Below are 25,692 nucleotides of genomic sequence, written 5' to 3'. Positions count from 1 at the left end.
TATGTAATCTGGTTAACAGTTTTTTTTTAAAAATTTGTATTATTATTATTTTTTATCCAGTACCCTGCACTGTTACACAGTGGGATGCCTGCAAACCTCCAAACTTCCTCCTTCACTTGGCTCTCGCCTCCCCAGCTCTGACAGGTCACAAACGTTTGTTGTCAAAATAGTTTCACGCCAGCCAGCTTTGAAACAACAGCAAAATAAATAAATAAATAAAGATCAAAACATTTCCTAATAAGGTCGATGGTAACGCAAACACGAAAACGTGCATTTTTCTGTAGTGGGGGCAAAAGATCCCCTTTTTTTTCTTTCTTGGGCTGTACGGTTTTAGAGTGAAGCGCAGTTTATGACCAGAGAAACTGCTGCAGTAGCTGAAAAACTCAGGACTTTTGCAGAACAGCGTGTGCACTCTCAGTTTTGGGTAAGTTTAATAAAACTTTATTGTGTCTCGTAAATGTTTTATAATAGATCCATGGGACGTAATTGTATTTATTAAAATGTACTAACATTTACAATCAAGGAGAAGCATAATCCTAGACAATCTGAAAATTGGACAGATCGTCCCAATACGAGCAGCATTCAGATTACAGATGACGGGTGCACTAATTGACATGATGCGTTGCAGTTTGACTAGTAACAAAGCCAATATACAGTATAATATACACGTCTCTGATAAAATACTTTATTTATCATGCATTTTATGCAGTATTTAATACAACAAAGAGCACTTTTTTACCGTGATATTCTAGGTTCTTTCAGTTTCATTCGAACCATTTTTAATTGAATGCAACACTTTTTTTGTTTGTCTTTTTTTCAATAAAAACGTCTGGAGTTTAGAGCAGATATACATCTGTGAAGACATCGAGTTGATACATGTTGACTAAATTAAAACGCCTCTGCTACTTAATACATTTACGAGTTATCTAAACTAAATGAACAAACGGCTTGTATGCAATAATGAGCCGTATGTCATAGCAAGTATTTGCCAAACAGTTCCTAAGTAGATTGTTGTAGTAACTTTTCATTACAGTAACGTTCAGAATTTAATATGCGTTTAACTGACTGACAGCACATCTTACGGCTGCTACTGTGTACAACATAAATTTTATGTGCATGCACACTGTGTCTAAACAACTTATTTTAATAGACTGATTCAAACCTGCCATATGTCATACAAGCTTAAGTATATTGAAAACAAAGTGAGTGCGAAGTAAAATGTAATAAAATACAGACACGCATTATAAAAATCACAGTAAAGAACAGAAAATGCATTTTAAGCAGGGTTTAAAAATGGGAAACTTCAAAAAATAGGATGCAAATATACTGTGGTAAACTTGTCCTGAGGTCCAAGTTTATGATGACTGTCTCTGCAGGGGCTGTGGGTGGACAGTAGAGATTATTGCCATCTGCCTTGAACTGGCAAGTGTGTAATTATGAATGACAAGAGCTCTGAAATGGTGGTTTTGTAAGACAATTGTGATTAAATGAATAAAAACAAAATTGTACATTAATGTATGTATTATACTGTATATCAGTGAGATCAGTATGTATTAACTTTCAATTGACCAAAATAAGTTTAGCCTTTTATGTAGTAGTTTGAGGAGCTGTCTGTATAATATTATATAATCTATATTATATTTGAGAACTATTCATGTCTTCAGCCTTCTGCTACATTGTGTGTCCCAGGGGTACAATAGGATATAGCAGCCATCCATTAAAGACTTCTGCAGTAGTGGGGCAAAGTCTGGAGTTCTGCAGACAGTCATAATTCCTGGACATTTGGTTCATATACCCAATTAGTCCATATCATACAAAAAAGCCCACCCATTATGGATTACACCACAGGAGAAAGCGAGTTGCTTTGTACATTTTCTGTTTCGTGTAAATGTTATTGTAATTGGTTTAGCTAATTTAAAGGCAAGGACCATAATAACCGCTATGATCTGCAAAACATTTCCAGCTTTTCAATGTAACTGTGATCTTAGTGGGTCACACCTGAGCTTCTTTAGTTTGTCACTGTAGAGCTTCCATGTGACCAATTCAAATCACCCTTCCTATGGAAGGCTTATTCTCTGTTACACTGTACTTGCTACAGTACTTGCTACAGTAGGTCTGCTTTACAGGGATGCCCATCCTGGTCTGGGGGATTTATTCAAGTCAGAATTTTCCTTGACCTGTTTGGGAATGTAAACTAAGTAAATTCCCCCGTTGCTCAATAGTAGGCTTTATGAGACTAGGATTCATGACTTACAGTAAAGTGTGTGTGTGTGTGTGTGTGTGTGTGTGTGTGTGTGTGTGTGTGTGCACATGTGGAAGTTCCTCAGAGGAATGTATTTAGTTTTTTTTTTCTTTTTTATCATAAAAGGTGAATCAAACCAATCTTACTATCTTATATTTATCAGTATAAAGGAAGAAAAGCAAGTACACTTTTTGTTTTGTGTACCGGTATTGTAATTATCTTTAGGAATCTTTATTTAAAAAAAAAAAAAAAAAAAAAAATGAATTGCACTTAATTCAGCTCACATTAAAATCATTTGTTAGCAGTTGTTCTAAATGCAAGTAAATAAAGATGGTTTAACTGGTAGCACTCACTAGTAACAAAAAAATTAAATAATCTCTTTCTTCCAGCTGTGTGCTGGCAGACAGCTGCTTTGCTGGCATCCATTTCTTAAAACGGCCCTGAACATTGCTCAGTTTCACTGCAGTGTGTCAGACCTCAGTGTGTTGTTTTTTTTTCCCAAACTCTTCACAACTATGTTGAATCAGCACCCATCAATGTATTCAGTGGTGTGATTTTGGCATCTAAAATTTAGCAGAGATTTATACTGACCCAACTCATTTCGAATTTCTACAATACCAGTAGTGATTTGTGTAATGTTCATTTCGTGAAAATCACTTTTAAAAAGTTGCAGTCAGGGTTATATAAAATTAATGATGATGTTTTTACAGTTGCTCAGGTTTTTTTTTTTTTTTTTCCAATCAAATGCAATTAATGGTTAGAATCATTATTGGCAGTGTTTGGTAAGTTAAAAAACAGGCCATACTGTTTAATCGCTAAGGCTGTGTTTGCTATAAAAGTAATTTATTGTGCTGTATAATCTTTTTTTCCACCATTTGATGTTGTTAATGTAGTTCAACAACCTTCCAATTTCCACTGTAAATGAGAAGTAGCGTGTCAATAATGTTAAACTTGCGTTATAACTTAGAGTTATATCAGCAGGCCACACAGCAGGGTGGATGAGCCAAATTAGCCTCCATCCCATACAAATTGAATTGCCTTTTCAATTTCAGCTGTGCCTGGTTTTTCCTAATAAAATGTGAATGGAGGAAATGAAGCTATTATCTGTACCTCTTCCCTGGAGGGCAGATAATGATGATTTTACTGGCACCATATTCAAATTCATGGTAACTTGAGCCTTGGTTATTCTAATATTTGTATGGTATATTAGCATGTTATGCCGTTACACAATACTGGCACAGTAATCATAGTAAAAGATGTTATGGAAACAGACATATACATAACCTAATATCTGAAAGCTGTCTGGTAACTTTAACACAAAAAACAGCTTTCTTTTTTCTGTTGCTTTAAATTCCAGCCACTGCCGGTAAAGCTTCAATGACCTGGAAGAATCAAATCAAAACTTGTTTATTAGTTTCTTACTGAACCCAGCTGGCCTATTAAAAACAAACTGCAAAGGTTTACAACAACTAGATCAATGTCCTCTTGAACCAGATACCAACCCAGTACTGGCTATAGGATTTTGCATACATGCTATTCACTGTTTCACTTTGTGTTCTTGGCGTAATCCAATTTGGGTTCCTATTGTACAGTAAGCATCATGTCCATATTGACAGATATACTGTTAAATCTGCACAAGGGCACACCACAGTGCTAGCTGTTCTACAGTTCATTTGCTTTTAAAATATATGAAGTTATTGCTAAAATTCATTGAACTTTCAACACTGAATTATAAATTCAAATAGATGAACAATTTTTGGTAATTCCTTAAAAAAAAAAAACAATCTACACTTCTAGTAAAAATATATAGTATACTGTAATAGAAAACACTTAATATAGTCTGCTGACCTTGACCAAACAAACAATTTCTACTTGTATAGCAACCTTTGAGGATAAGGATTGCACACACAGTGTAACAGTAGTTTCTGTTATCAGTAACAACACAGAGTAACTCCATGCGTGGGTAACTCCATGTATAGACAGCACATAGTACAAGTACTAATTAAAATACAATGGTTTCTATTAACTACCATATCTCTGAAAATGCTGTCATGCCAGTCATAAGTTTCACTGTTAGTTTAAAGATTGCATAAAGCTTTACAATTGAGAATATGATATTTTGGCTCTATAATTACTTCAGTATCTAAAGCTATTTCATTTCTGGGGAGTTAGGAAGTGTCAGGTGTAACTGTTATGAAGTCTCAAACACAGCACTTTCCTCCCTCCCTATCTGATATTACAATGTTAAGGAATTCCTACAGTACTTTGTAAATATCAAGAAATGTGGAAAACATTTTTTTTAAAACATTTGAACATGATATTTAAAATTTTCAGCTACATCACCAAATATCATTCCTATTCTTTCATTAGACTCCATATATTGGTCATGAATATTGCACATGTGTATTACTGGTAATTCTTCCTTTTATCAGACCTCACATATTGTTTAGAAATGTTTTAAATGTGATATTTTCCCTGGCTCTTTGCAGAAGAAGCTCTCCTGGTAAAAAAAAACCAAAAAAAACCAAAAAAAAAAACAACCTCTGAAATTGCCAGTTTATTTTATACCCCAGTTCATTTGAATTCAAACATCTGGTACTTATTACTTGCATATTCATAATATGAACTTAATGGAACAGTCATAACTGTTTGCATTGTCTTTTAATTTGTGTTGTCTGCATATCATCAGTGGGTGTGTAATTAAGAGGATAGCATGGAAATACATGTAGGAAGAATTGCTTTGGGATATTCAAGATCCCACCAGTGATTGTGTTCTGATGTACATATTTCAGCCCCCTCCTTGTGTGATCCATCATGAGTGGCATGTAATAGAAATACTATAGAGAAAGAATAAATCACAGTGTGTTATACAGGTTGAATTCTAATTACATTGACTTTGTCACAGGTAGGATAAGTCATTAGCATTTTTACTGGGCTACAAATCAGGGTTTAGACAAGGTTAACCTGTGAATACGAAGGCCTGCCATTTTAATGACATAGCAGTGATGTTGCTACATTCCTTTGCAATTAAATGACCCCTTTGCAACACAACACAGCTTTCTTTGTTTGTACAACAATAACTAAACTAACACAACGCAGGTGCAAAGTGTCAGGCATTGTTTAATCAATTAAAAAATTTTTTGAAGATGATTCTGGCCTTGAATGGTTGGGAATTAAACATCAAACATTTTAAACTAACTAGGCTGTTTAACTATAAAGTGAAATTCTACTACATGTACTAACATTGGGTTACATAATATTCCATTAAACATTCTGTAAACTTTTCACTAGGTTGATTTTGGGTATGAGACTTTATAAAACTAAATTTAGTGTTACAATTGTGGAATGGATTTACATTTATTAGTTTGGCCAAAATAATTTTTAATTTAAAGCAAATCAGTTTAGTTTTGGCCATAAATAGCACCCTATACCATCTAAATGTTTGATGAGCAGCATCCGTGGTTTTAGTGCCTCGTGACATTCTACTGTAAGTCTAATTAAACTGTTTTTACATTGCATTGAGTGTAGTAAATGGGTCCCAGATGTTTCAATGGCCAACACTTGATTAAAGTCTTTATTTTAACTGTGCAACTGCAAAATCAAAGCATCACAACGTATTCTGTATAAACAAGGCAGGTAATGTTATGTCAAAGGACTGAATTGTGGCAGTGTTTTTTGTATTCTGAAGACAAGTCAACCCCTATGTGATCTGGAAGCCTGATGAAGGCAGTACGTTTTCAAGAATATATATATATATATAGTCTACAAAACAAGAATGTGTTGTATTTTAATAATCATAGTACACAATTAGGATTGTGATTATTCAGTAAGACTAAAGCATTTCCCCATAATTTCCCCATAATTTTCTAAGCTATACTGCAAGACTATCCTAATGCCTCCAACTTAATAATTCACACCTCACTGACCAGCTGCAATAAAGACTCAAAACATAATGGGAATAAAGGGACAGCAACTTAAACTGCACACTTATATTTAAACCAGTCTCCATAGTGATATTGTTGAACCAATGGTTTAGGGGCAGATGAATAACCCATTTAAAGATTTTCAATAGACAACATGATCTCCTGATGAGGAGCTATCGATTGTTTCGTTACTGACAGCCATCTGAAATGGATGAGTGTGGCAGGATAGCAGCAGAGGGAAGACTCAGAGACAGAAAATGCAGTGAAACCAAAATATTTTAATTGACAAAACACAAATAAAAAGGCACGGTGGCCAACCAAAAAAGATGAACACAAAATCAGGCTTTAAACATAAGCTATACAGAAACAATCACTCACTCTCTCACACACGTCTTTTCACTGTTCCAAACACTCACCCTCTAACATGGGCAGCAGTGTGGAGTAGTGGTTAGGGCTCTGGGCTCTTGCCTGGAGGGTCGTGGGTTCAATCCCCGGTCGAGGACACTGCTGTTGTACCCTTGAGCAAGGTACTTTACCTATATTGCTCCAGTAAAAACCCAACTGTATAAATGGGTAATTGTATGTAAAAATAATATGATATCTTGTAACAATTGTAAGTCGCCCTGGATAAGGGCGTCTGCTAAGAAGTAAATAATAATAATACCCAACCACTCCCTTTTATACAGGTGCCTGGGCTAATTGGGCAATTCGCACCTCATTAGCCCAGGCACATTCCACACATTCCTCACACAAATTCACTGGACCACACCCCAAACTCACTCATATCCACTCTAAACAATACAAAAACACAAAACCACCACAAAATAGGCTGCACCCCATCACAATGAGGTTTACACATTCTTGGATGAAACTGGTACACCTTTTATTCCCTGTTTGTTAGGTTCTTCTATCTGGTGTGAATTTCATTTATTTATGTTACCATGGCAACAGGCTGTCCCCAAATAATAAAGTGCAGCTGATTTTTGCTTTGCATTCATTCCTGTCTTTGCTGTCCTAATACAGTTCAGTACATCTGAAGAGGTGTTCGTTCAGTTCGTTCAGTTCTCTAAATGATTTATGTATTTATTTATTTATTTAAAATCTTTGGTTAAAATATTGATGTTTAAGGAGTGCTAATTAAGTTTTTCAGTCCATCGTCGTACATCTTTTTAGTCACTGGTCACCATTTTATTGTATTGAAGAAAGGTTGCTCCAGCTTGCTAGTACCTGATACTGTAATCTGTTTGTCGTTGAAAAAGATGTAGAATAGTACAGCAAATCAAGTGTTTTTACATGGGTATTTTCTAAAACTAGACAAATGTTTTCTTTCAGGGTTTGTGCTCTTCCATATTGCATACATAAGGTCCTGGTAGTGCTTTGATTTTAACTTCATAGGCCTACACATTAAAGCCAGTAATTCATTACTAATTTTATAACATATGGTGTTAATACAATATCTATAAACTACACAGAATATCAAAATGTAATTCTGGAATTTGCCAGTACATGTTTCCATTATTAGACCATTCTTCCATTTTGTGTAAATACATAATTCCAATCCAGTTTTTCAGAAAGGAAGCTAATCTACTTTTGACCACACATTATAGCAATCTCTGTTGTTTACTGGTAAAATCCAAAATGAAACTACCGGTAATATTGCAATATATAACCATATACAACATATATAATTATCTTCGTCAATTAATGAAATATAAACAAATACATTATCAGAACTTGGAACAGCTGAAGGAAGAGCCCACTTGTGAAATATTAGTACTTAACTCAGATTAGATAATCCATTATGTTTACATGCAAGTGCTTTACTGCTGGTTAACTGATCTTAATGTTCAATATTATGAAAAGGAAAAGTTAATTGATGCTATCTCTGTATTGTTTTTGAGGCCAACAGCTGGTTTAACCCCCTCAAAGCATCAAGCTTTCTGAATACTAAACAGAAACAGGTTCCACTTGAATTGCCTGGAGTTGGCATTCTCTGCTCTTTCACTGCATTGTGAGACCTCAAAGGGGACCTAGGTGAGTCCATAAACTATCCACTGTGTGCTAATATGTTGTAGGAAGCTTAAACTTTCCTGTTGTATTGTAGCAAAAAGTTTTGTTATTTTTGTGTTTTAGAAAGGTAAAGTCTTACAGTGAAATATTAACCAGTGTTATTGGACTGTGTTATTACTGTTTTTTTAAAGGAACATTTAAGTCAGTGAGTGAGCATTAGGCTTTCTTTAGTAAGCAATACTGGAGAATTAATCATTTTAAATTCGAGGAATAATAACAACAAAGAACAGTGTACAGTTTGCAAGAAACTGCTTACAGCATTAATTTACCTAGCCCTTTCTGCAAGAAAAATTGGTTTTAGTTTTTTAATTTAAATTTGTGTAGCCACTTGTCTTCCTTATCTTCTATTGTTTTGGCTTAGGTCTGAGGAAAGTCTGATACTGCAACTTTCCCATAAAAGATAATCATTTAAAGATTGTTTTGTGAGATTGAAAAGCAACTATTGGGAGCTGCAAATCAAATTTCCTATCAGAATTATCTGAGCATCTTGTATAAAACTGGAAAGTCTTTTTAGCTTATATACTTTCAGCTATTAAGAGATTTCTGAAATGTCTTAGATAGCAGGTATGTTTACTATGCACAAGACGTGCTCTTTCTTGTACACCCTGAATTAAGGCCAGAAAGACAATACATTTCTAGTCTAGAGTAGCTAGAGTAAGTCTCAATGTGGAAGATATACTGAGTTATGCATGTAGTGTTTAACTCACAGGAAAATGCTAAAGGTAACATATCTTTGAAATAGCATCTACAATGCCAAAGAAAGGAAGCCAAATTCAAAGCTAGGTCCAAAACAGGTGTTACTTGAAGTAGAAGACTGGAATAACCATACACTACAGTACTTGATTTATGTGTCTGGTTGACTATGAACTACATACCCCTATGGAAACGAATGATATAATACCCAGGTGCTCTCATATAAAACAGAATGTGCTTTAATGTATTAATTTATGAAACTCTGTGGATAATGTCTAAAGCTTTCATGTTCTATTCTGTTTGCTGAAATAAACTGATGAACGCATGCACTTTTTAAAATCATAACATTCAAGGATAACAGAGAATGGACGCCTCAAAGAAAGCTTCACATTTACTCTTTTTTTTAAAAAGTATAAAAGCAAGTATGGTCAACTTATCCCTTTTAAGAACTGTTTGGGTCTTTCCATGAGGGAGTCAGTTAAGATGTAATTATTGTATGTGCTTGCAGGAAATGGGTACTATTCTATAACAAACCTACAGAATACACACACACAGACGCCCCCCCCCCCCCCCCCCCCCCCCCCCGACACATACACATTCCTCATATCAAGAAAACGTTATTTGAACGTTAAAATTGTGGACTGACCGAACTCGCACTGATGTAAGGAGTCACAAATGAGTGCCCAAGCTGTCTTTTATACATTTTCTTATTTGGATATTTGGGCGTTTATTTGTTTCTATGAAACTTGTGAGGCTTATAACCTCTGAATATCTGAACATTTGTATAGAGTTTCATAATGGTGACAGAACCAAACAGACACAGTTACAGGCTATTATAACAAATCGTGTGCCCCCAAACACCCACACAGTAGCTATTAATAGATCAATGAGCATACTAATTTGCGAACGCACATTGGTGTGTTTTGCCGTGTTAAGAAGAGAATAGTTAGCAAGTTAATGAAGATCATCTGAAATACCCCTGGTAAAAGAAATATATTTCCTTCCCATTCATCCTTGGAATGCTTAGTATTTTCAGAAGATATTTGACCAGGAAAGTTCCACTAAGATGCTACATCTTGATAAATCCTGGCCTTGTGTACAGGAATTGGAGAATTGAAGCCTTGCTTTTGAGAATTAGGGAGGAGGGAATTTACCAGACCAGAATTTTCTTGACCTGTACTGGAATGTATTCATGACACACCAGGGGGGAGTATGGGTTAGGTCGGGCAGGGTGTTCTCGGCTCACTGCTCACCAGCGACCCCTGTAGTCTTGCCGGGGTTAAGTCTCAATCGACAAGAAAAAACAAAACATGTAGGCAGGTAGGTTGAATGGGGCACAATCAGTTATTTATACTACCAGGGTTGCAGATTTTTTATATATTGAACTGCTGAGTTTTACAAACCGATTGAAATGTGACAGAAGTTATTAGGAAGTTCGTTAAAGTTGCTGGAGGGAGGGTTCACCTCCTGTAGATTATTTGTTTTGTCAATAGTAATAAGAGAGTTCAAGCAAAACATTTTTAAGGGTGGGTCATAACAAAACATCTATAATCAGTCATTTCTATTTTTAAGCAAGTTCATAATCCACCTAGTGCCATGTGTGACTGGTATTGTTTTGTTGGAATCTTGTTTGGGCGGCCCATATTTTGTCTCTTGCGTTAAAAGAAAAGTTTTTGATAATCACCATTGAAATTTACTCTGTGTGGGTGTTTCATTCCATACTCTTGATATGGGTTGTGGCAAAGTGCTTCGGATGCCACACCTTGAAAATCGAATGATGCAAGCTATTTCACTCAATATTATGCAAGTCAAGTTTGTTATAATAGTAGAAAACACTAGTGGAGGCATTGAGTAAATTGTTGATGCTCATAATGCATCAAAGTAGAAAAATGCAACATTTTACACAGCAGTAGATTATATATATATATATATATATATATATATATATATATATATATATATTGTAACCGAGCTGCTTCCACTCGGGTTCGTTGCCCCTTTAAAAACTGACCCAACACACACAGGAATGGATTTTTATGCGCTGACGCGCTATTTTTAATTCACAAAATGAAACAAACACAAAACAAACACCTAGCTCTTTACGAGCACTAACTAAACTCTCCGGAACACCCTGACTATAAGTGGGACGGCTAAGCCGTTTCCCCACCAAACACAGAACAACAAAACAAAACCTCACCGGTTTAAACTGCATCCACCTTTTTCTCGTCTGCTCGGAAGCAGAGCACCTCTTCTGCCTCCTTCTACTCAGCAGCCTCGAACTAAGTAACTGTTCTTCTCTTATACCCTGCACCTGGTACTAATTTACAATTGCCGTCCAGGTGCAAGTGCATTTTCACATTTTTTTCTGCAGGGAGGAAATTAACCCCCTCCCTGCTGTCTTACAATATATATATATATATATATATATATATATATATATATATATATATATATATATATACTGTTAGAGTGCACTCAAAAAAGCTGGTAGCAATGGCTCTTTGTGTTTCTGAGGAAAACCTTACATTGAAATTTAAGGCCACTTCCGTTGCACCCACTTGCAGATAGCAATTTGTTTTTGCACATTAGTCAGTGCATTTTTCAGTGACATTGTTTATTAAACATCTCATATAAGAACATAAGAACATAAGAAAAACATAAGAAAGTTTACAAACGAGAGGAGGCCATTCAGCCCATCTTGCTCGTTTGGCTGTTAGTAGCTTATTGATCCCAGAATCTCATCAAGCAGCTTCTTGAAGGATCCCAGGGTGTCAGCTTTAACAACATTACTGGGGAGTTGGTTCCAGACCCTCACAATTCTCTGTAAAAAAGGGCCTCCTATTTTCTGTTCTGAATGCCCCTTTATCTAATCTCCATTTATGACCCCTGGTCCTTTTTTCTTTTTTCAAGTCAAAGAAGTCCCCCGGGTTGACATTGTCTATACCTTTTAGGATTTTGAATGTTTGAATCAGATCGTCGCGTAGTCTTCTTTGTTCAAGACTGAATAGATTCAATTCTTTTAGTCTGTCTGCATCCGACATGCCTTTTAAACCTGGGATAATTCTGGTTGCTCTTCTCTGCACTCTTTCTAGAGCAACAATATCCTTTTTGTAACGAGGTGACCAGAACTGAACACAATATTCTAGGTGAGGTCTTACTAATGCATTGTAGAGTTTTAACATTACTTCCCTTGATTTAAATTCAACACTTCTCACAATATATCCGAGCATCTTGTTAGCCTTTTTTATAGCTTCCCCACATTGTCTAGATGAAGACATTTCTGAGTCAACATAAACTCCTAGGTCTTTTTCATAGTTCCCTTCTTCAATTTCACTATCTCCCATATGATATTTATAATGCACATTTTTATTGCCCGCATGCAATACTTTACACTTTTCTCTATTAAATTTCATTTGCCATGTGTCTGCCCAATTCTGAATTCATTTTGAATGACCTTTGCTGCTTCAACAGTGTGTGCCACTCCTCCTATTTTTGTGTCGTCTGCAAATTTAACAAGTTTGCTTACTATACCAGAATCCAAATCATTAATGTAGATTAGGAATAGCAGAGGACCTAATACTGATCCCTGTGGTACACCACTGTTAACCACTCCCTAATCCATGTGCATGCATTTCCTTGAATCCCTGCTGCGTTCAGTTTGAGAATGAATCTTTTATGCGGGACTTTGTCAAAAGCTTTCTGGAAATCTAAATAGACCATGTCGTATGCTTTGAAGTTATCCATTTTCAATGTTGCATCCTCAAAAAAGTCAAGTAGGTTAGTTAGACATGATCTCCCTTTCGTAAAACCATGCTGGCTGTCTTCCAGGATATTGTTACCATATAGGTAATTTTCCATTTTGAATCTTATTATAGTTTCCATAAGTTTACATATAATAGAAGTCAGGCTTACTGGTCTGTAGTTACCTGGTTCGGTTTTGTCTCCCTTTTTGTGGATCGGTATTACGTTTGCTATTTTCCAGTCTGTCGGTACAACCCCTGTGTCAAGAGACTGTTGCATGATCTTGGTTAGCGGTTTGTAAATAACTTCTTTCATTTCTTTGAGTACTATTGGGAGGATCTCATCTGGCCCAGGGGATTTGTTTATTTTAAGAGCTCCTAGTCCCTTTAACACTTCTGCCTCTGTTATGCTAAAGTTATTTAAAATTGGATAGGAACAGGTCGACATGTGGGGCATGTTGTCCGTGTCCTCCTTTGTAAAAACCTGTGAAAAGTAATCATTTAATATATTTGCTATTTTTTTTTTCTTCATCTATGATTTTGCCATTTGTGTCTCTTAGACATTTAACCTCCTCTTTGAATGTTCTCTTGCTGTTATAATATTGGAAAAACATTTTGGAATTGGTTTTAGCCCCCTTAGCAATATTGATTTCTATCTCTCTCTTGGCCTTTCTAACTTCCTTTTTGACTTGTGTTTGCAGTTCCAAGTACTCTTTCTGTGTGCTTTGTTTTTGGTCCCTTTTAAACGCTCTGTAGTGCCTTTTTTTGCTGAATATTTTTTTTAATTGATCTATTAAACCATTCTGGCCATTTTGTTTTAGATTTAGATTTGTCTACTTTTGGGATGTATCTGAGGTTTGCTGCAGTAGCTGGAATCTGGAAGTCATCTTTATATTAGTATAGAACAGCAGGGTTCTGAAAAACATAGCGCTACACATCCCCACGTGCTGCTACAGCTGTTTAAGTAACGTACCTGCAATCATTCTTTTCATTGATAACATCTTGACAACTTTGTACACTTATAACTGTAATGTCTCTTTTCAAGCTCTTTTCAAAATGTCCGCTCTAGTGCACTGGGGTTTGAGATCTGTTCTTTAAATCACTACAGGAAGAGCGATTAAAAAAAAAACAAACAACATAACGACAAGTGCTTGCAACAACTCTTCCATACCACATCATGGGTCGTTACTGCTGTGTTACATGTTTGACAATGTGGACAATAGTCCTTACACTATCGGTGCACTAGAGCACTGCCATCATTCCTTAAAACACACTACCTTGGATACATTATTGCCAAAAACAAGACACTTACAGTAGGTAAAATGGTAGAAAACAACAGCCCCAAAACCTTGAGTTGTACACTGTGTCTTTCTAATAGTGTTTGACAGAAAGATTTAGTAAACTTTATCGTGTTGTCTAAAGGTCATTCAAAAACAACCATTTACATTTGCACAGTGTCAGGGTTTAGCTGAATATAATTTTCAAGTGAACTAAAAAAAAAAAAAAGTTAAAGGGAAAGCGTAACACCTCATATGTGGAGGAGTAACATTTAAACATGTAATCTACTAGAAATAAGTAAAGAATGGACAGGAAAGAAGATAATGTGTTAGCATGGCTTATTTATTTAATATGTAAATGATAGGAGGTTGTGAGGATTTCAAGGTTTAGCCTGGTCAGAACAAGCGTAACATACCATTGACATCTGCATCTGCAAAAGAACATTTTGCTTTCAGATTAAACTGAAATCAGATGACACATCATTAGCTGTAGGAATGGTATTGAATCAAGGTCTTATCTCTGCGTTGTTTTTAACAGGGATGCATGGTATCAATAGGTTGGCAAACTTTTTATTATTATTTTTTTTAACAATATTCTTTTTTTCTTTTTTTAATCAGTGGAAAAGGAAACCATGGGGGATGTTCAACTTGTAACATCAACTCGAATCTCAAAAACCACCGTTAACCTGGGGAGACCATCTCCAAGCAGCAGTACTCTCCCAACTGAGCCTCCAGCCTTCACCCTTCCTCCGAGGAACGCCCGCATTGCCCTTGGAGGGACAGCCAGGCTTGATGGAAAGGTAAGAAATGCCCAGCTACTCTCCTGTATTGTTGACACTGACTTGTTTTAGACCAGTGGATGTCAGTTTAATAGACTGCCTGTTTGTAATTGACCAATGTTTTTCTTCATATGATTGTTTCCAGATTACTGGTGACACAGTAGAGTTTTTAACTCTTTAGTCTTGGATGTCACTGTTAATTCTGAATGATGTTATCTTGAAGTGGGGTGACATCATTATAACAGAGCTAACAACTAGCAGCAGTGTGGAGTAGTGGTTAGGGCTCTGGACTCTTGACTGGAGGGTTGTGGGTTCAATCCCCAGTGGGGGACACTGCTGTTGTACCCTTGAGCAAGGTATTTTACCTAGATTGCTCCAGTAAAAACCCAACTGTATAAATGGGTAATTGTATGTAAAAATAATGTGATATCTGTATAATGTGGAATAATGTATAATGTGATATCTTGTAACAATTGTAAGTCGCCCTGAATAAGAGCGTCTGCTAAGAAATAAATAATAATAACTACACGTTATACTGCACAAAAGCACCAAACATATGCCAAAAATGTTCCAAAGCAAAATGCATGCAAACATTATGTACACCCTGTGTATATCACATACCCCATGTATAATGTACATGACCAAGTCTTTCCTGTCCTATCAAAAAAACCTATGGTATACTATATAGAATTCTATTACCTACATATACAGTGCATATCTATATAACATCCAGGCCCAATGCATTTCACATACAAATAAAACTCTCCCACTAGATTGGCACTAGGATTCATTCCCTCTCTGACAGGCTTTTAATGCGGTAGGTGTCGATTTGCAGTACATTGTCTTTGTTCCTTTCTGCCTCGAGCAACACCCCAGCTAACAAAAAGACTTTTAACCACTTAACACTACATACGCCTTTGGAATCTACCAATTGGTTAGCTAGCATCACACAGGGGTGGTATGAGAAGGTGTGGGGTTGATATTCCATGTGTCAAGAGCATTGTGAACCACAGATCGTGTCATGCTTCTGAACAATTCCATTGTAGTACATTGTGTAAATATACAATGGGAGAATTACAATGATAAGCAGAGAGCTCATTAACAGCTGCAACTTACAACAGAGTAGTAGACAAATATCAATTGATAAGTAATTGATTAATTAATTAATTGGAGTTAATATGCAGTACAATTCAAAACGGTATTCACAAACATTGACCTCCAAGAGGTTACGAGTATAACATTTAAGTAATTAACTGAAAAAAGGCAATGGCAGTTTATAATTTTAAAAAAATGATTCAGATTGAAATTGAAAGACATATTGTCTGTCTTCACTTGCTAAATAGGATTATTAAGCAGAAAAGTAAACAATAATGTAAGAAATACATGAACTGAAAGTCATTAAAATTTACTACCTTATCTGATCATGACTATTTCAATGGTAGCTTTATTTCTGTAAAAAAAAATAAAGCAGGTTCATACACTTTATCTTCTGGGTTTTTTCCCCCCCAGGACGTAGCAGATCTGATTAACAAAAAAGTTAGAATGCATTTTAACATATTTCTGCATCAGAGCTAATTCATTCTAAATAATTTACTAGCTGCTTAGAGTGACCTTTATGCTGATGTTAGCTGTGTTTTTACATCATGTTTGTTATTTGTAAATCATTACCAGTGTTATGTCCTTTTGTTTTCTCAAGATATTTTTATTTACATTTTTTTTACTTTCGATCAAATGAAGTTAATGCTGTTATACACCATCACGTTATAGAAAAGCACATTAACACATGGATTAAAGAAATAAAGTTGTGTAATTTATAATACATTCTGAATATAACACCCAACTTCTGTATAACGTTGTATGGTCTGCCTTGTCTAACATATATTTTATAAGGTACACCTCTTGTATACTATGTTGAAACACAATACTGGAGTATACTGTGCATATAGTGTTTCACAGGATAGGAGCAAGGACTGCATGGAGGAAGAGCCTCAGGAATTGAAAGGGGAGAAAAGTAACTTGTGACTTGTGACTCCAAGGCTGGGAAGGGAGTTTCGCTTCCCCCAAGGGGAATCTGAAAAATAGGATAGCAGGAGAATCAATAAGTTAGAGAGTCAGAGGTCTCCCTGGCTTGCTGAGGGTTGCCCTTGCTGAGGGAGGTCAGCGCGGCCGGATAACCATGGCTGAGTAGTGAGCTTCACTTCCCTCGAGGGGGAGACTAGAACGGTGGAAAAACAGTTTTTTTGGTGGGGAAGAACAAGGGGAGGAGCCCTAGCTCCTGCCCCCTGAACCACACACAAGGTTACAAAAATAGCTTTATGAAAGCTCCATGAACGCTAGATGAAAAAGAGTAGGCAAATTCAGCAATTACTGTATCGGTAATCTTATGACGTGCTGATTTTGTTTGAAAAGGCAGAACCAAACTTGACAGAGAAACGGATCAGGAAGTAAGTCATATATTGTAAGTTGTATAAATCAAGATCTTGGCAGAGGTCTTGTTTACAGTCCAGTACTTAAAGAAACTGCATTCTGTTACCAGCTGTGAAGTTCTAACTGAGCAATAAAAAGTGTCTGCCTCAAGTAACAGCAGAATCCTATATACTAAAAACCCATCATGCTGAGCCTTACTAAAGATCAACCAGCAAAGCGAAATGCACATTTTGTCAACAGCTGAAAATCCAAACCTCTTCAATATGTTTTTGATATGGTTTTAGATTTAAACACGCAATGTGGTTATCTGTTATGGAATGGAATTTGTATATACATGTGGGAATCCCTAATACCTTTGTGCATATATGGCAGCAACACTATGTTTTTACAGTGCATCATAGTAATGTTATTCAAACCACAATAATGGCACTTATTTTGACAAGTGAAAAAACAGGATGAAGAAGTTGGGATGGAATAGAATTAGGCGAGTAGATTTCTTAGCAATTATGTTGAAAGTAAGAAAAAAATCCTGATTTGTTAATTTGAGAATGGCAACAATCCTTTTTGAAGGTTTGTGGTTTTCAATGTTTTCCAAATATTTGGAATCCATCTGGAGTCCTCCTTCAAACATTGCTTTTTTGAGACCACCCTCACATGATCCCTAAAAGGTAATAAAAGCCAATAGCAGGGATAGCCCATGGTAAACATTGATCCCTTTCCCTAGTCTCTGACAAATGCAGTAAACTGATTAACAAAAGAACCACTAGCAACACACATTAGAAATGGCCCACCATACAAACAAGATCCATATGGTCACTCCCATCTGCTTTTAGATTCCCTGTTTATACTTCTCCACTTGAAAACATTCATTTGTATGATGTGGAACAGGCTGTGGCAGTATATCTAATTATTTGTAATCAATTGATTTGGTATTATGCAAATTAGCCATATGGTTTTTATTATGAGCAACTCAAATCATCAAATAGGATGGGTTGCTCTTTGCTTGGCGTTTTTGTTAATTCAACCACAACAATCACATTTGGCTTCTTCTGGGAATGTTTTAGATGCTGCATCCCTAGCCGGCTGCTCATATAAGGAGAGCTCCGGGGCTTAGAAGGAACCAGAGGTTATTGAAGATCAACAAATACCCTATATCTTGTGGTGGACCTATTAGTTTGAGAAGAGAGTGCTTTGATGCCACAAAGAGGAAACAAACTGAAGGCTGTAAAACCTGGATAGGAACAGCAAACTGCTTAATGCAGGGGTCAGGCTCTTCAAAAAACAAACATGGGGATTGATTAACTTGTTCTGACCATCTTTTAACCCTCATTAAAGAGCTCTTTTCTGATATAAGGTGTTTTCCGTAGTGCCCGAGGGGCTGTCTTTTCTTTTAAAAGCTACCCTGATAAGCTATTTAACCTTTGAACCCATTTTAAAATATATACAGACTTCTTGGGTGCTAAACTTTCTCTCATTATTTTGTATAATGGTATACATTTCAAATCTTAAAATGTAACATGTACTGTAATATAATTAAGGAAAACTATTTATTTGGTTTCAGATTACTGTAAACCTATCTTGCCGCCCTCTCAACGGTTATGACATAATTGTAAGTTCTCAATTACATTACTGAAACTTCAAGCATCCATTGCAATATAGATGGTTGGGGTGGATTTCAAGTAATTCAATCAAAATATTTGAGGTGATGTCAGGCAGTTTATAGTCACCTGAAACCTTTGAAAATGGAATTCAAATTACTGCAGTAGTCATCTCTTACAATTTAAATAGATCTATGTCGGAATAATGTGAACACCCAATGCTGAAGACACTGAAGACATACATGTATTGTGGCTGCTAATGCTGGTACAGAACTTGAAAAGGACTACATGCTTTGCTGTGCTTAGTTTTGGGTTGACCCCTGTCACACCTTGGTTCAGGTTTTACCAAATGTCCAGAAGAACATTCCATGTAGATTGCCAGGGAATTGTTGCTAGGGACTTCATGTTCTAAGGTGTTCACGTGGAGGCCTGTGTAGTCTTAAGATCTGAAAGCCATTCTTGAAAAATAAATGGTGCATCATCCACCAGCTGGAGAAGCTGCTCAAACTCAGTCTGGTGTAGGCTGGTCTCTAGGATGGATATTATCCAGCTGTATTTAGCCTTTGTTGATAAGTGCAAGCTTGGTTCTGTCAATATACCAAATGGGTAACACATGAAAGGCACAGAATTTACTACTCCGAAAGTGTCATATGAGCATTCAGGTTCAGTCTAATGCTTAGGGTTGGGATCATTATAATGCATTATGAGGATTAAATAAAACATTATGCTGCTGGTCCCACAATATAAAAAGTATTTATCTCACAGAATCCTATCAGGACAGATCAAAGTGAAGACAATGAACAGCCACAATGAATTAATAACACTGAGAACCAGAGAACCAATATTTGATAAGAAACAACCCAGTACCAACCAAATGAAACACTGAGACCACAGTATGGCTTCTTGCCTGCGCATACACTAGGTACTATTGTACACAAAGAAAACATACAAGGCACTCTTCATCCTCCACTTTTATTTTTCTAACATTCAAAGGATACATAAATACATCTGAACCCCGGAAGGGTACTTTTGCTACAAGAAAAAAAAAAGACAAAGGAAGTAAACAGACCATTATTTGATTAAAAAATGGCAAAACAAGAGAGCATTGTGAAAGAAGTGTAAGAACAGCATTAGCAATGCCCTCCTAATGCCTGAAAGCCATTTAAATAACGTTCAGTATGTACTAATGCTAGTTTTTAAAGAACTCCGTCAAAAAAAGAGTAATTTGATTGAAATTAAGGCCGTCATTATTGTTCTAAAGAGTTGCGTTTGTCCTGTCAAAGAAACATGGCCTCATTTTTTTCTGGCCCATTTACTGTATAGATAAATATACAATTATTTACAAGGTTCAAACACAGACAGCTGTGCCTCTTTTACTAATATTCTTGCAGTGAGATTCAGCCCAACAGTAACATTACTTCCAGCTCCATGTTTTACTTTGTCTAGCTGTTTCTGTAATTAGTTACAGTCTGGGGCTTTTATGCATTAACAAATGGTAAACAAAAATTAGGCTGTTCATTATCAAATGAGCTATATTGCTATTCTGTTTATGCAATATTATTTCTGAAGAATAATAATAATGATATTTTTTGACAACTAGATTTTTATGGATTAATGTTGTAAAAACTTCTAAGTAAACAAAGAGGTCATTTCGAAACCCAGCCATCTCCTAAAAATCTAACATGGAGTTTATTCCTTCCCATGCAAGTAAATACCAATCCAAACAAAAAAGTACTGTCATGTACTAAACATATTGTGCATCCTTTTTATACATTTTAGAAGAACTGAGGTGCACAGTACACATTTTTAATAGTATTTTATGTAGTATACTTTGTATTTTTTGTATTTTTATTTTTTTTTGGTAGAGCAATATATTTTATTAAATGACTAAATAGTTATTACAGTTAATCAAAATACAATTATCATCCCCAACACACACACAAAAAAGATTTGTACCAGCTGTTCCATCTATTTCACCAACATATCCCATGATTTAAAAATCATCTTGAGAGGACTTGACATTCTTAGGTGTCTTGGAGATTACGTGTCCTGGCTTGACAGACATTTTATGAATTGTTACATCATTTTGCAGTCTACCTCTTAACCTTCTCCCTTAGGCTTTTTCTTGTACTAATACAACTCACAGTAAATGACATTTAGTGACAGTTTCCTGAGCTTTCTCCACATTGTTTTAATTCCACAAACCTTTACATCAATTAGATAGCAACAACGCTTTTTATACAAACCAAATAAAAAGTTATACTTTTTTTTTTACTTGTATAAATTTGATATAGATGATAATTGCCATATATGTAAATTTGATAAAGATGATACATTATATAAATGTAATTGTAGTTATATTGTTATAAACAAGTTGATTACGTTTATCCCCTGACATCACCATGACCTACATCCACCAACAGGCGATCTAAAAATGGAAGTGTGACATGTTCCTCCATATATCCCCACATTCATATACTGTAAATAATGTGGTGAGAAATGGTGTAACCAGGTTTTATCACAATTGATTAATCCATTCTCTAGGTATATGAAAACATACATTTGATCATACAAACTCTTCCACAGTTATCCTGTCACCGGGGATAAGCATTCCCAGTGAGGGATAATAACTTGTGATGAAACAGTCTGAAGCGATTGCTAGCGAAACATTTTTTTAATTAAAATGATGGTGATAGAACCAACACATTATCAAGCATCAAGAGTATCTATTATTGTTTAAGATAGTGTCTATACAAACATAGTGTTCAGTTATACAAGAATATTTTCTTAATGTGTTGAGGTGTACCCTTGAGGTGAAGAATGGTATAAGGTCTATTTTTAGAGATCTCATAGTCACTGCATGTTGACATTGAAATATCTGCTTACATCATGCCCTAAAATGGAAGCCAGGCAAGCTGCAGGCTAGGCTTAAAACAACCTATTTCCAAAGGGCCCATTAAACAATTGTACTGTAGACTGTTAATTTGGATGAACCAGGGTGAACTTTTGAGTTTTTACTGGTAGCAAAGACTGCAACAGTTAATGCAACAGTTCATGACCCCTGCTTGTGCTTTACACACCATAAACAGGTGAATTCAAGAAGCAAGTTATCTACTACAAATCAAATATGGCTGATTAACGATGTTTGTAGTGCCATTGTGCCTTTAATTCCTAATATGTTTCCGATTATTTTAAAGCTGTTTGGAAGTAATTAAGGTTATTTGAAAGACCGTAACATTATTCACAAGCCTCGAGCTTTGTTGCCTGCTTTTTGTTTAATATGTTCTACCTATGCTGCAAATGGTGTTATAAATGGTTTTATTGAGCTGTTCTTTGAAGCACAATCGAGCGATTTAGTTATTAATGAGTAAAGTATAGTTTTTTTTTTTCTAAAACCGGGTGCACCTTTGCAGGAAGACAGACTTAGTGGAGTATCTTAGGCTTCATCTATTTGGATTTACAGCATGAGACAGGCTATCCAGGAGTCATAAACACTGAAGCCTTGGGGAGATTAAATATCTGCTAGCTAACGGAACATGTTATCTCTTTCTGTGTGAACACCAGTGCTGTAGAATTAGTCAGGGTAAGTGAAAAAGCTACAATGTTGTGAGAAGATGCACTGCTGACAAGAAAAGCCATGCATAGTAGCTTCCCTTCATGCAGGGAAGGATGAATGTATTTTCTATTTTACTGAAATGGGCCTGTTATACTCTTGTGAGTGACTTTGTATGTACACATTGATGGCTTGGAAATAAATCAAGATCAAGCATCAAGCAATCCTTTCTTTTAATGAAATCAGTTTTACGATATATTTTTTTGTGATTTTAAATAATTAATTTCTTCAAACAAAGATATTTTCACATTAATAGGTGAAATACCCGCTACACTTCATGAGAGGCAGCAGTGTGGAGTAGTGGTTAGGACTCTGGACTCTTGACCGGAGGGTTGTGGGTTCAATCCCTGGTAGAGAACACTGGTGCTGTACCGTTGAGCAAGGTACTTTACCCAGATTGCTCCAGTAAAAACCCAGCTGTATAAATGGATAATTGTATGTAAAAATAATGTGTAAAAAATAATGTAATTGAATGTAAAAAATAATGTGATACCTTGTAACAATTGTAAGTCGCCCTGGATAAGGGCGTCTGCTAAGAGATTAATAATAATAATAATAATAATAATTAATAATAATCTCTAATATAAAGTATAATGTATAGAAAAAAAAAGTTTAAACCTCTGATTGATTTCACAGATCTTTTTTTTTCTTTAACTCTGCATCTGCTTAGCAATGCTGCGTAATTTGGAACGGTGCAATTCGGTCAGTCATTCTGTCGCTGGATTTGAATGGATACAAGATGGATTCCAAAAATGATCCAATTTTAAAAAATAAAATATAATCACTGAGGTCAAATGCAAATGCTGTTTCCCGATGTCTTAATTCCGTCTACTCACAAGGACCTGTGGACCAGCAGTCTGAAACTAGCATTATAAAACAGACCTGCTAGTAGCAGCTTCTACTGCATGACCTTTAAGTCGATTTGGGTTTCTGGATGTGTTTTTCAAGGGCATGTATTGAATGCAAGGTGTAGGAGCTGTGCAGATCAGGAATTTTTATTGTGCACAGGAATTCAACAACGGTAGCATAGTCTGGGCTGCAACAGTCTTTGCTTTTTGTGGCTTGCCAGTGCCAAAATATCACGCATTTGCACTTTAAAAAAAAAAAAAAATAAATATATATATATATATATATATATATATATATATATATATATATATATATGTTACATAATTATATGTTGGTAGAAAAATTCATGGAAAACATTATTTCTGGTTTGTTCTGAACTTTTCATAAAGGTATGCCAGAGACCTCACTATAATGCAATTCTGAGAGGTCCATGCGGGTACATGGGAAGCCATCTTGAGGCAGGGAATGTCATTTAAAAGTTTAAAAAAGTGGTAAAAATGTAAAAATAAATAAATAAATTAAAACAATACACATCCCTTACATAAACAGTTATAGGAAGACATGGGAACATGTAACACAATAAAATAAAAAGGTCCTTATGTACCTTTTAAGTAGCATACATTTATCCTAAGCAGTCCTCCTCTGCATGATGTTTTGGCAGTAAAGATAATTCTTAAAGAATTCCAGTTTGAGGCCAACATGTGCTTAGAGTAGGAAGTGTAATCATCACCAGATGTAGCGAGGCATGTGATAGCAAAAGACCACAGTTAAAGAAAATTTCAAAAAAAAAAAAAAAAAAAAATTGCTACAGGATTTCGCTTTGAAATAGAAGCCCTAAAGTGGCTTAACTGATGGCAATTTCATCTATTCTTTTAGAAAAGTATTCAAAGACCAATGTCATTCCTTTCAGCAAGCAATTTATTAACAGCCAAAGGGCATACAGAGAATGACATGCACATGTATGTGTAAATAAGGTAACCCTCATTTGTCCTTATTTGTCCTTATTTGTCCAATGATGTACTCTGTGATATATATATAAAAGCTGCATCTCCCTGTTTGAATCACGATGTGAAAGAGGGCAAAGCATGGGGCCAGGTGGCATGTAGTTCTCAATCGAAGACTGCACAATTTACTGTTGTTTTAGTTAAAAAAAACAAAAAACTAAGGGCTAATATAGATCAAGAAACTGTTTGCAGGGAGTTCTGAGGAAGTCAAATGTAAACCAACTGCAGGCCTGGAAATTCTCAACTGACACCAAAGGCATTTTACAGAGCAGCTCTTGCTCACTTGATATGTTCTTGGTCTTGAGACAGAGCTGCAGAGGTACGGAGGCACACCTAAGACTAAAGAAAACAGCTGGGGTGTAATGACAGAAGTGATATTTAGAAACAAACATGCTACCCCCTACTCACCCACCTTCCTGTTATCCTGCAGATGCAATACAGTTTAAATAGGTTGTAATAACTAAATGAAAGCTGTACTTTTTTTTTTTTTTGCTTTCTGGTAAGTGTTAAAATTCTGAGATCTTTTAGTTAACCATTGCTTTTTTTAACAGCAGGTGGCGACATGCAATTAAAAATTTTGCCGTTTTTATGGGATTGCTTCAAAAATGGCCTTACTAACTTTTTTTCCACTTCAGACTTTGCAGCTGGTTTCACTGCCCTCGATTTTCACTAATCATAGACTAACCTACCTAAGGTAACATTGGGTAGTATAAGACAAGTGCTAATCGGAGTCTGTGAAACCGGACACTGCATTTTAGGCAAGGGTGTGCTGGTTTTTGATGACATTATTGCAGAGGAAGGATTTTACTGACCACAGTCGTCAGATAGAAAAGGCTTTCTCTGAAGTGTCCCTTTCCTTTAAACACATATGCCAGTAAATATTGTATTTTAATTGCATAGGAAATACCAAAGAACAAAATCTGGGTAGGTCTTTTGTAATGTGACTTTCAGGCCGATCTGTGATACAAGCAAATCTCGACAGCCTGGAATGTGTGACATAGAATACAAAGCATTATTCCTTTTTTATATTGCAAAGCTGTCTCCATATGGTATTAATCTTTTGTCTAAGAACTGTCAAGATGTGTTAATTCTTGTGTTAAATTGAAAACTCAAAGCGTCTGCTGTATGGGTTCAGTATTAGTCTTGCTCGTTTTATCCTTTGGAGTCTTTAGAATAGCAGTGTCAGGAAAGGGGAAACAATATTGGTGCTGGCATACCAGCAGTGGGAAGAAAGAGGTTCATTTAGTCTCCTTCTTAGCTATGGCCTCTGCTTTGAGATTTGTAATGCTTCAGAGATTTCTGAGAAAACAAGTGTTACCCTATTAACTAACTGACCCAGAACTCAAGGGAATACTGCATAACAAAGGAATGCAACCTGCTTATAATTGAAATATGAATGTAAAAATGGTAGAGTGAGAGTTTGTGGTAAAATGAATTTGTAATTATTTTCCACACAGTAGTATTTTACCATTGCTTT

The 25,692-nt window shown here is 35.9% G+C and overlaps 1 protein-coding gene across 4 annotated transcripts in view; it reads left to right on the top strand.

Annotated features, from left to right (window-relative positions):
* LOC117426995 (myosin light chain kinase, smooth muscle-like) overlaps positions 1 to 25,692 on the top strand; it is an 81,921-nt gene that overhangs the window by 4,942 nt on the left and 51,287 nt on the right. The window contains exons 1-3 of one of the 4 annotated variants that reach the window (XM_059033810.1): positions 135 to 424; positions 8,075 to 8,199; positions 14,564 to 14,745. In XM_059033810.1, the coding sequence (XP_058889793.1) occupies positions 14,578 to 14,745 (168 nt within the window). In that variant the 5' untranslated portion in view covers positions 135 to 424; positions 8,075 to 8,199; positions 14,564 to 14,577. Of the gene's footprint in view, positions 1 to 134; positions 425 to 8,066; positions 8,200 to 14,563; positions 14,746 to 25,692 lie in introns of those variants that run through there. The other 3 variants (XM_034045298.3, XM_059033811.1, XM_059033809.1) reach the window with 3 other exon arrangements.

Source organism: Acipenser ruthenus, chromosome 11, assembly GCF_902713425.1.
Source record: "Acipenser ruthenus chromosome 11, fAciRut3.2 maternal haplotype, whole genome shotgun sequence".
NCBI classification, from domain to species: domain Eukaryota; kingdom Metazoa; phylum Chordata; class Actinopteri; order Acipenseriformes; family Acipenseridae; genus Acipenser; species Acipenser ruthenus.
This window is presented reverse-complemented; position numbering and strand designations above follow the sequence as displayed.